General features: G+C 50.9%; 1 protein-coding gene across 1 annotated transcript; it reads right to left on the bottom strand.

Annotated features, from left to right (window-relative positions):
* Positions 1-9,658: 9,658 nt before the first annotated feature.
* On the bottom strand, positions 9,659-10,264 carry LOC119435689 (uncharacterized). Its single transcript, XM_037702426.1, has one exon. The coding sequence runs from the start codon at positions 10,262-10,264 to the stop codon at positions 9,659-9,661; it is 606 nt and encodes a 201-aa protein (XP_037558354.1).
* Between the last annotated feature and the right edge of the window lie 1,010 nt (positions 10,265-11,274).

An 11,274-nucleotide genomic window follows, 5' to 3' on the forward strand; every position in this document is an offset into this window, starting at 1 on the left:
AACTTCCTCATAGGAAAGGACACCTTGGAGTCTGTCGCCGACGTAATCAAACATTGTCGCACGTTTGAGACTCTCAAGGCTAAGCGCATTACACCTAAGTTTGGTAGACTCGCCAACGTCACCACCGTTGCGAGTGTTGACGTCGGTCCTATACCACCCTGCGATCTCGCGTCAACGATACGACAAATCGTACGCGAAGAACTTGATCGACGTGAAGCTGTCGCCGCGACAAGACCACGCGTCAGCGATGCCTATTTGCCTTACGACGCAACGTGTGCGTCCGTTCATGCCACGGGGCATGACGATGCGCCTCGATCACGAGCACCGGAACGACCAACCTACGACTTACATCGTCGTGATGGCCCGCAGCACGCCTTCAACCAACCACGTACCATGGCGTCATCGTGGGACGATCATCACGAATACACAGAGCCTAGTGGAAGGTTTCGTGATTTGCGTGAGGCACCTGTGTGCTTCCAGTGCGGTGTCCGTGGACACGTGGCTCGATTCTGCCCTGAGCGCCGTCGCGGACAACCACGGTTTTACGAGAATCCGCCGGCGTCTCCTCGACGGAACAATCGGCCCGGTAGTGCTCGCTGGACAAGGGACACGTACTTCGGAAATAGTTTCCAGCAGAACTCCCGTGGTGACACGTTCATGGGCAACAACTACCGACAGAACACCCGCAGCGACTCGCCCGCCTCCGTACGAAGCTTGACGCCCCCAACTGCACGCCGGCGCCGTTCTCCATCGCCTGGTCGCCGTGTCACTTCCCCACCGCCGGGAAACTAGGTGGTGCGGCCGATGGAGGTGAGGTCGCCGAACATTTGTCACAACACACACGCATGCCTCCACCAGTTTCGATGATGCAGAACAAGGTTCACGTCCTCGTAGACGGACTTCCGACGATGGCTTTGATAGACACTGGAGCAGCTGTTTCGGTTATGAGTTTAAATTTTAAATCACGGCTAGGACCCAAAGTGATGTTTTGCTGGGACAACTGTGCCACATTCCGTGCAGTGAGTGGGGAGTCGCTGTACCCTGTCGGGATGTGTGTTGCGAGTGTAACTTTAGGCCACAGAGTGTTCAAGGTAGAATTTGCTGTTCTGGCTAGCTCCACGCACGACGTAATCTTGGGGATCGACTTTCTACGAGAGTGCGGCGCCACTGTGGATTGCGGCGCTGGTGAAATTTTGTTATCCGCTTTTACTGAGGGGTCTCCGCGCTGTCATGGTACCCTCGCCGTCACTGACGATATTTGCTTGCCGCCCCAGTCGATCAAGATAGTGCCCGTTGATACCCCTGCTGTAGACGCTGGGACGTTTGATGTCCTTGTGGAGCCGGTCCCCCTCAACTGCGTCAAGAAAAATGTGCTCGTGCCTCGTTGCGCAATTTCTATTACCGATGGGCGATCCTCATTATGGGTGCTGAATTGTTCTAGTGAGCCTGTCGTGCTACCCAGTAGAATGCGGCTTGCCCTCTTCGAACAAAATGCGAGCAGTCGTTGTATCGCAGCTTTAAGCAACGAAACAGTAGACCACGTGGCTGTCACTCACCCTACAGAGGACAAGTTTCTGGCTATGGTCAACAAGTCGTTGCCGTCAGAGAAGCGCCGAGCCTTGGTCCACGTCCTGGCCAAGCATGCCGCAGTCTTTGATTTTGCGCAGAGCGAGGAACAATTTAATGTGCCAGAGTCACGTACTCGTCACGTGATTGACACGGGATCTGCTCATCCTATCCGGCAGAAACCGTACCGTGTCTCACCTGCAGAGCGCAAAATCATTGCTCAACAGGTGGAAGAAATGCTCAAGAAGAAGGTCATTCAGGAGTCATGCAGCCCTTGGGCTGCACCTGTGATCCTTGTAAGGAAGAAAGACGGTTCTTGGAGATTCTGTGTGGATTACCGACGTCTCAACTCTATCACCAAAAAGGATGTATACCCGCTTCCCAGGATTGATGACGTAATTGACTGCTTGCATTCTGCCTCGTACTTCTCCTCCGTGGATCTAAGGTCCGGTTATTGGCAAATTCCCATGCATTCGGATGACAAGGAGAAAACGGCCTTTGTAACCCCAGATGGTCTGTTTGAATTCAATGTAATGCCGTTTGGCTTGTGTAACGCCCCAGCCACGTTTGAGCGCTTCATGGATACTATTCTGCGTGGACTGAAGTGGGAAATTTGTCTATGTTATCTTGATGACGTTGTAATTTTTGGCCGTACATTTGAGGAGCACAATCGCCGTCTTGACATCGTTCTTACATCTCTTGAGAGAGCTTCACTCACCTTGAATTCTAAGAAGTGTCACTTCGGAAACCGTGAGACTCTGGTTCTTGGTCATCTTGTCGACAAGCACGGCGTTCGGCCTGACCCTCAAAAGGTCGCTGCAGTTAGCAGCTTCAAACAACCGCAGTCACTACGAGAGTTGCGAAGTTTCTTGGGCTTGTGCTCGTACTTCCGTCGCTTCGTGCCTAAATTTGCCGACCTGGCTTACCCCCTGACATGTCTACTCAACAAGGACGTGCCTTTTCAGTGGTCAGCAGAATGCGAGTCATCATTTAAGCAGCTCAAGTTCGTACTGACCTCAGGGCCCTTACTTCGCCACTATGACCCATCTGCTGCAACCGAACTTCACACCGACGCCAGTGGTATAGGCCTCGGGGCCGTCTTGGTTCAACGGCATGACACCATAGAACATGTGGTTGCCTATGCCAGTCGTTGTTTAAGTAAACCTGAGCGCAACTATACGGTGACGGAGCAAGAATGTCTCGCGGTCGTCTTCGCTGTCCACAAGTTTCGCCCGTATATCTACGGACGCCGATTCTCAATTGTCACCGACCATCACTCGTTATGTTGGCTCACCGGACTACGCGACCCATCCGGCCGTCTTGCTCGTTGGGCCATAAGATTACAAGAATATGACTTTGAAGTGTGTTACAAGAGCGGTCGTCGTCACGCTGACGCTGATTGTTTATCAAGGCTTCCCCTTTCGACGACCGAGTGTGACGCAGACAATTTCGATGAATACCTAGCAGTTGTTGACCCTCTATTTCCTGACCTTACCACCTTTCGCACGGAGCAACGCAGCGACACCAGTCTGGCTCCTCTATTTATCTCCGAAGCGAACGGTCAACGCCGTTACGTTGTAAAGGATGGCATTCTTTACAAGCAAAATTATTCTGGCAAGGGTGCCCGTTTGCTTCTAGTCGTGCCGACAAGCTTGCGACGTGATGTGCTACAAGTAATGCACGATGACCCTACATCTGGACATATGGGATTTTCCAGGACGTTTCAGCGCACACAAGAACGTTTCTTCTGGCCAAAGATGCGCCAAAGTGTAGCAGCGTACGTTGCGAGCTGTGAACTGTGTCAACGCTACAAGCGCCCAACTAGCGGCCCTCCCGGACTTCTGCATCCCATCACGCCCCCTGCTTCACCGTTTGAGGTAGTTGGTGTTGACCTGCTCGGCCCTCTGCCGCGATCAACGACAGGCAACCGATGGATTATAGTATGCGTCGATCACCTGACACGCTATGCAGAAAGTGCGGCGATTCGTGTAGCAACGGCCGCTGAAGTTTCACACTTCATGCTCTCATTCGTCATTTTACGCCATGGATCCCCTCGTGTTATTATCAGTGATCGTGGCCGGCAATTTGTTGCCGATGTGGTTGAAGAGCTTCTCCGGCTTTCGACGTCTCATTTTCGTCACGCCACGCCGTACCACCCACAGACTAACGGCTTAACTGAACGGACCAACAGAACTCTCATCAACATGCTTGCGATGTATGTTGATTCCGCTCACAAATCTTGGGACACTGTGTTGCCTTTCATAACTTTCGCCTACAATACCGCAAAACACGAAACCACCGGATACAGCCCATTCTATCTCCTATACGTCCGCCAACCGCGTACAGCTCTCGATTCTATCCTTCCGTTCTCCGAAACCGCCGAATCTTCTCTGGCCGAAACACTTTGCCGCGCAGAAGAGGCCCGGCGCATCGCCCGCCTTCGTACTTTTGCCTCCCAAGAACGCTCTAAAACCCGTTATGACGAGCGCCATCAGCACGTCTCGTACGAGAAAGGTGATTTGGTGTGGCTATGGACGCCACTTCGGAAGCGCGGCCTATACCAAAAGTTCTTGGCCCGTTACACCGGCCCCTTTGTCGTTATGGCACGTCTCAGTGATGTCACGTACGTGATTTGTCGACTCTTGTCTACTGGCCGCCGCTCAAGCAAGACCAACGTCGTCCATGTCGCCCGTCTTAAACGTTTTCACCACCGGAACTCCAACTGACTCGGCCGGTGGGCATCGTCTGCAAAGGGGGGAATTGCTACGATACGGGAGGACGATTGAAAGTGAAGGAAGACGACGTGAGTTCGGACTGTGACATCATCGGTCCCTAGGCCTCTCGCATCCATCATTTCATTAATAAACGCATCTCTCCGTAACAATATCAAATGTACGCCTCGAAGATGATGAATGCCTGGTCTCTTTTGATGTGATCTCTTTGTTCACCAGAATACCCATTGAGTTAGCGATATCCGCAATAAGAGATGCCCTGGAACGCGACGACACACTCGACGAGAGAATTCCCTTGAGTATAGACGAGATCTGCCGCCTTCTCGAGCTATGCCTGTCAAATACCTACTTCACTTTCCGAGGCAGCTATTACAAGCAGGTGAAAGGAACTCCCATGGGGGCCTCATTTTCCGTCACCATGGCTAACCTAACTATGGAAAATATCGAAGACAGAGCTCTGAGTACTTTTTCCCCGAAGCCAAAAGTTTTCCTCAGGTACATGGATGATTGCTTCTGTATCGTGAAGGAATCGCAAGTCGAAAACCTGCAGAGCCATTTAAATTCCATAGACCCGGATATACAGTTCACGTCAGAGCACGAACAAAAAAGATCGTTACCATTCCTTGATGTACAAGTTACACGAACCAACGGCAATCTAAAATTCTCAGTCTACCGAAAACCAACCCACACAGGCCACTACCTACACTTCGCATCCAACCATCCGGCAAACCACAAGGCATCGGTCGTAAATTCTTTATTGAAAAGAGTCGAAACTCATTGCACATCGGAATCAGATCAAAAGAAAGAAAGGAGAACGGTTCTCAACGAACTCAAAAGGAACGGCTCTACAACGGAATTCATTCGAAAAACAACCTGACAACAAAAAATAAAAAACAAACTACGAGACCTCCAACCGTTGACTCCCCCTCGACCACAGAAACGAGTGTCCATCCCATACGTCAAAGGTACCAGCGAAGCTCTCAGCCGAATATTGAAAAAGGAAGGCCTCAAAGTCGCGCATAAACCGATGAACACTTTGAATATCCTCATTCCCAAACCAAAAGACCGTCAACCAAATAAAAAAGCTCAAGGCGTCGTCTATAAAATCAGCTGTGCCGACTGTCCGGCGTCGTACATCGGGGAAACCAAAAATCTAAAAGAAAGAACCAGACAACATGAAAACGACGTTAGAACATTCAACCGAAGACGCAGCGCCGTCGCCGAACATTCCGATGACGCCGACCACAAGATTTCTTTCCAAGAAACCCAAATCCTTCAAACAGAGACAAACTGGCGAAAAAGGCTACTACTACTGGAGTCTTGGCACATTCAGAACACGGCAGGTAATATAAACCGCGTGAAGGGCATCCTTCCTTCTTTGTATGTTCATGGCCTTGCAGACGCGACGAAGGGAAGAAAGGACCCCCCGCTCTAGGTCAGCAACACCAAAACATATCGTCCCCCCCCCCCCCCCTGTCCCTCGTCAACGCATTCCGGCGACGAAAGAGTGCCCAGCATCGGTCAACCCAGCCGACCAGGGACGCCGAAGCCCCCACCCCCACCATTTCTTTTGTCTGTCTCGAACAGGTGCCCTACCAAGTGTCTCCGCACCTTACGCTCTCTCCCCCTTGCTCGCCTTTGTTACGACGAACCTTTTAAAAGCGGCACACCGCCACCTCCGAAGAATACCCCCTGAAGAAGGAGCCGAATTGGTTCCGAAGCGTCGGGCTAGTAAATTTCCTTATTTGGTTGGAGTCAATCTCTAAGTCTTAATTAATTTTCCCAACCAGACAGGTAATTCTGTCGAAATGTTTAGCTTCAAGAGCCGTCTGGCCCGGTGATCAAAGCGTTTCATTGAACACGAGCCGAGACCCAAGTCGTCGTCAAAAAGAGTTTCTTCCAACAGCGTTCCCGCATGTCGACGTGAAATAGGTTCTTCGAAGAGCATGTACAGGGTCGTCCACTCTTGGGGTGAACACGGCTCAGCGTGGCCGTGCTCCGCGGGGCGCCAGAGCTACCGGCGCGGCCGCGCATCGAAGCGGCGCAGGCGCACGGGCACCTAGGTGCTTCACGTCGTCTGCCGCTCTTGCTTTGCTGTGAAGTGCACTTCACAAAACGCAGGCGACCAAACTTCCGATGCGGCGTCGAGGGAAAGCACGCTTGACTAACTGTAGCATTTCCCCGCTGGTTTTGTCTACAGCTTATGAACAGCCTGCTTACTCAATATGCATAAACAGAAACAAGCTTCTCAGCACATAAACGACTTAGCATTTTTTGTGAGGGTAAAAGAACAGAGAGGTATTGTTTTCGCGCTCTTTTTTAGGCTGGTGCCATTTTATTTTACTGCCACAGCTGTTGGTGCAGTGCATCCGGAAAACCCATCAGGAGCGCTTTTCATCTGTCTTTTGGTTTAACGAACCATCCCAGAGTCTTTCACTTGGGAGCGACCAGCCACTTAGTTGAGCAGTCGTTGGCAGCAGCGTATCAGCATCGTAAGCTGGTAAGAGAGGCCAGCATGACCCAAGCAAAAAAATGAGCTTGGCGGTATAGATCGCACCGACACCCATGGCCAGTTAAAAAGTAGACGGCCTAACCTCAGCCATCTGGATCGGGCTGGGTTTGGCTTTTACAAATGGCCAGCCCATTTGCCGACCACCGGCAAGTGGTCGGCAGACAACACCGGGCTGGCGTCATGACCGCCGGCTAAATCATCGTGACCGAGTTCGGCTGACACAAAGGACCGCGACTTCCCCACGACGGCTACAGCATGGTTTGTCCGTGGGTAGCGTTCCTTTGCCGGTATTCATATTTAGGTTTCACCCACTCAACCAAATGCCACTTTACCAAATGTATCCGCTTTACCAAATGTACCCGGTGCCCACCTCTATGGCGTAACGCAGAGATCATGTGTCGCTTCGGGATGTATACCCCACAATTAACAAATTATTAAATTTTTGTGAGAATATGCATATGAGATTTTCCAGAGTAGTAAATAGCGCGCAAAAATAACTTTTTACTTTTACCCTCATCACTTACAAAAAGAATGCTATGTCGTTTATGTGCTGAGAAGCTGGTTTCTGTTTATGCATATTGACTAAGCAGGCTGTTCAGAAGCTGTAGACAAAACCAGCGGCAAAATGCTCCAGTTCGTGAATAGGGAAGCACGCTTTCCCTCGACGCCGCCTCGAGCAAGAGTGGCGCGCTCCAGCGCTGCAGCACCCGACGTGAGGCACCTCCCCTTGCGCAGGCTGTGCGCCTGCGCCGCTTCGCTTCGATGCGCGACCGCTCGCCGGAAGCTCTGGCGCTCCACGCTGAGCGGTGTTCACCCCAAGAGTGGACGACCCTGTACACTTTGCCACATACCCACTCTACTGAAAACACCCCGTATTCCCTATAACTCCTATATCCAATAACATCATATGACATATAGGAAAAACTGGTTTCTATACGGGATCCTATATGTTTTATATCGGATTATTGGATGCGGGAGTTATGGGGCATATGGATTTTTCAGTAGGGCAGCTGCAGTGACCCAAGTTGGTCCGATGCTGGTTTGGATCTCTCAGCACAGCAGCTCGATGCGTTTCCCATTCGAACGCATCGATAAGTGGGAAAATGGTTAGATACAAACATTCATCACTACAAACACAGATAACCTCCGGAAAGCGCGTCAAGTACCGCAAGAATACTAACGCATTAAACACATTCTTTGGATATTTAGCGATATCCAAAGCGATTTAGCGGACATTCTTTGGCGATTCCTCAGGTACTTCGTGCACTTTCCTCGGGGTTCACGTCTATTATCTATCACTCTAGCCATTTTCCCGCGAACCTGTTGTGCATGCAACACACCACAAAGACAGAAGACAAGCAAGAGTTCGAGCGCTAAGCAAGAAATACTCAAGGAACCCCAACGCGAGATATACAGATGCGGCAAAATACCCAGGTAGAAGAGCCTACGCAATTACCGTGACCAACAACAAAGGGAATGAGCTAGTCGCTGCCACCATACCGGCCAGAAATCCAGAAACGGCGGAGAAAGTGGCCATCATCCTCGGCATCGCCACATGCAAGGACACCGCAACCATCTTGAGCGACTCGCAAACGGCATGTAGAAACTTACAAAAAGGTCGAATCTCTGCCGCAGCCGTGAAAATTCTAAAAGAGCTATCAAGACGCCAAGAACTATCCGAAACCTATGTCGTATGGACTCCAGGCCACGAACACCTGGCAGGAAACGAAGCAGCACATGCTGTCTCCCGAGGGCATAGCAGCCGGGATTTCCTGCCGCACGGGATCCAGAAATCGACGAAGGTGGAGGACATTCCCATCAACTACGCCGTAATACTGCAACATTATCGACTCAAAGGAAGACAATACCCTTTAACACATCCAAAATTAAGCAAGCAAGAAACCACCGCCCTCCGCAGACTACAAACGAATACATATGTCCATGGAATTATCATGCACCACAAGCCATCGAAGAAACGTGGGAGGCAATGTTATCGGCACAGAGCCTGGAGGATCAGCGAAGTCTGGTGGACCGGGCCCGGGCTGCGGCATTAGCCAACGGCTTTCTGGACTGAGAGAGCCGCCCACCTAGGGCGAAGAAAGAACGCTTTCTCGCTGTTTCTAATAATAAACGTTCATTCCTTCTCCTCCTCTTCTTAGTTATATTTTAATTGTGTTGTTTAAGGTATATGGCTTCTCTGCGCCTATTGTTCTTGGTATTTTTTTCTCGTGCAAAGTGATATTGTACTTTGTGGGTTCTTGGTGTCTCACAGGAGACCAACCACCGCGGGTTCGAGCTCAGCGAGCCACAGGGCCGCGTCAGCCGTCGCTGTAACGTGCCGTAGTTGGAGTGATAAGACTGATTACGACCGATTGTGTCGGGAACGCACGCGGGTTTATTTGTGCTACATCGCAGCCATCTTGGAAGCTCCCCTGCTCTCTACCAGGGTTGCCTTACTACATTAAAAAAGGTGCTATGCATGGACACTACATCATCCCCTCAGGGAAGGAAAATTCAGTTTTGTTCAAACACATAGTAGAAAAAGAAAAATGCACTTTTGTTCACACATAGTCTTTCAGGCGCTCAGGTCGTTGCCTTGTTCGTTGGGGGTACCGCTGTGAGGCGGTCTTGGTAGTTGCTGGTGGAGCTTCACCAGGAGTAGCTGTGCGGTGGCTTGGAGGGTCACAGTTACTTGGCACAGCTGCATCGTCCAGATCTGGCATGTCGGGCTGGTCCTGGTGTCGTTCCATTTGAACTGTGCTCGCATCTTTGAAGAAGTAGAGTTGCGACAAATCGACACTCCATCTCTGGACGCTGTGATTTTGGAGCCAGTGGCTTTGGTGATTGTTTATGGGTGGGGGTCATAGTAAGACGAGAACTTGTTTGACCTGTCTTGTTTGCAGAGGACTTGTTGTCCAACATGCAGCTGGTTGTGACTGGTGTGTCTCCGAGAATCGACGTACTGCTTGTTGTATGCTTTTCTTTGGGTGTCATTCTGTCTCGCCTCAGAGTGAGCTGAGTTCTGAGTATCAGCAGCAAGTGTCGGTAGAAGATTCCTCATGGGTCTCCCAAATAGAAGTTCAAACGGAGACTTTCCTGTGGAACCATGGGGTGTGGACCTGTAAGCCAGGAGGAATGACTGAAGCTCATTGGTCCAATCCAAGTGGCTGACACGACTTGCGAGTATCGACTTCTTGAGGGTGCGCATGAATCGTTCGGCTTCCCCGTTAGCCTCTGGCCACCGTGGAGTGATGCGGTGATGCTTGAATCCAAGCTCGCTAGCAAACTCTGCAAAATCCTCACTCTGAAAGGGTGGGTCATTGTCTGACTTTACAATTTCCGGACAGCCGAACTGATCGAATATAGTGCGCAGTTGCTTGATGACTGTAGGTGCTGCAAGAGTGTGTAAGATGCTAACGACTGGGTACTTGGAGAAATCATCCACAACTACCATGGCATACTTGCCATCAGGGAAAGGGCCAGCAAAATCTAACGACAGTTCTGTCCACGGGCCTTGAAGAAGCTCCTGAATTGGTAAAGGGTCTCGATGGTGTACCGGTGTGTTAGTTTGGCATGCCAGGCAGCTCTTAACTGTCTGGTCCACTAGAGAGTCTATCCCTGGGAACCACACCTTCTCACGCAACAGCTGTTTTGTCTTGACAATGCCTTGGTGGCCTCGATGTGCAAGGTGCACCGCCTTTGTGTGAAGTTGTGCTGGCAGTACTATCCGCGTGCCTCTTAACACAAGGCCTTCCTTGGAGACTGACAGTTCTATCGCAACGCGATAGAAAGGCTGTAGAGTTGTGTTCTTCCAATGTTTGCCTTTCTGGGGTTGCTTTAGGGCTTGTTTGAGTGAGTTGATCACCGGGTCAGCTAACGTCGCTTCGGTTACCTCCTTTATGGTCATGGCACGAGGTAGGCTGTGAGACACGATGAAGTTCACATACAGCTCAGCGACAGACTCCATGCGCCGAACTGGTTCTGTGGAGCTTACTGGGTGGCGGGACAAGTAGTCAGATGTGTTGCTTGGACCACTAGTGTGTTGCACTTCAAAGGTGTATTGTTGAATTCGAAGTGCCAAACGCTCTAGCCGTGCTGAAGGCAGGGAGCGGGGGTTGCTGAGAATACTGACCAATGGCTTGTGGTCCGTTAGTAGGTGGAATGCTGCCCCATACAGGTAGATGTGAAAGTGCTCAATTCCTCACACTACAGCCAGCATTTCCCTTTCAATTTGAGAGTAGCGTGCCTCCACAGGAGAAAGGGCACGACTCCCATATGCTACCACCCTGGTTTCGCTTCCGGATGTCTGCGTGAGAATGGCACCTAGGCCATGAGGAGCAGCATCTACAATGAGTGTGATGTCCTTTCCTGGGTCAAAGTAGGTAAGAGCTGTGGCCTCGGAAAGCTTTCTCTTCAGTTCGTCCAGGGCACTTTGCTGTATGTCTGTCCAACACCAGTCCTCTC

The sequence above is a fragment of the Dermacentor silvarum genome, unplaced genomic scaffold, assembly GCF_013339745.2.
Source record: "Dermacentor silvarum isolate Dsil-2018 unplaced genomic scaffold, BIME_Dsil_1.4 Seq833, whole genome shotgun sequence".
NCBI lineage: Eukaryota > Metazoa > Arthropoda > Arachnida > Ixodida > Ixodidae > Dermacentor > Dermacentor silvarum.

Excerpts from the sequence above, each read along its gene's own strand:
- LOC119435689 (XM_037702426.1), bottom strand. The coding sequence starts at position 10,264 with ATGGTAGTTGTGGATGATTTCTCCAAGTACCCAGTCGTTAGCATCTTA.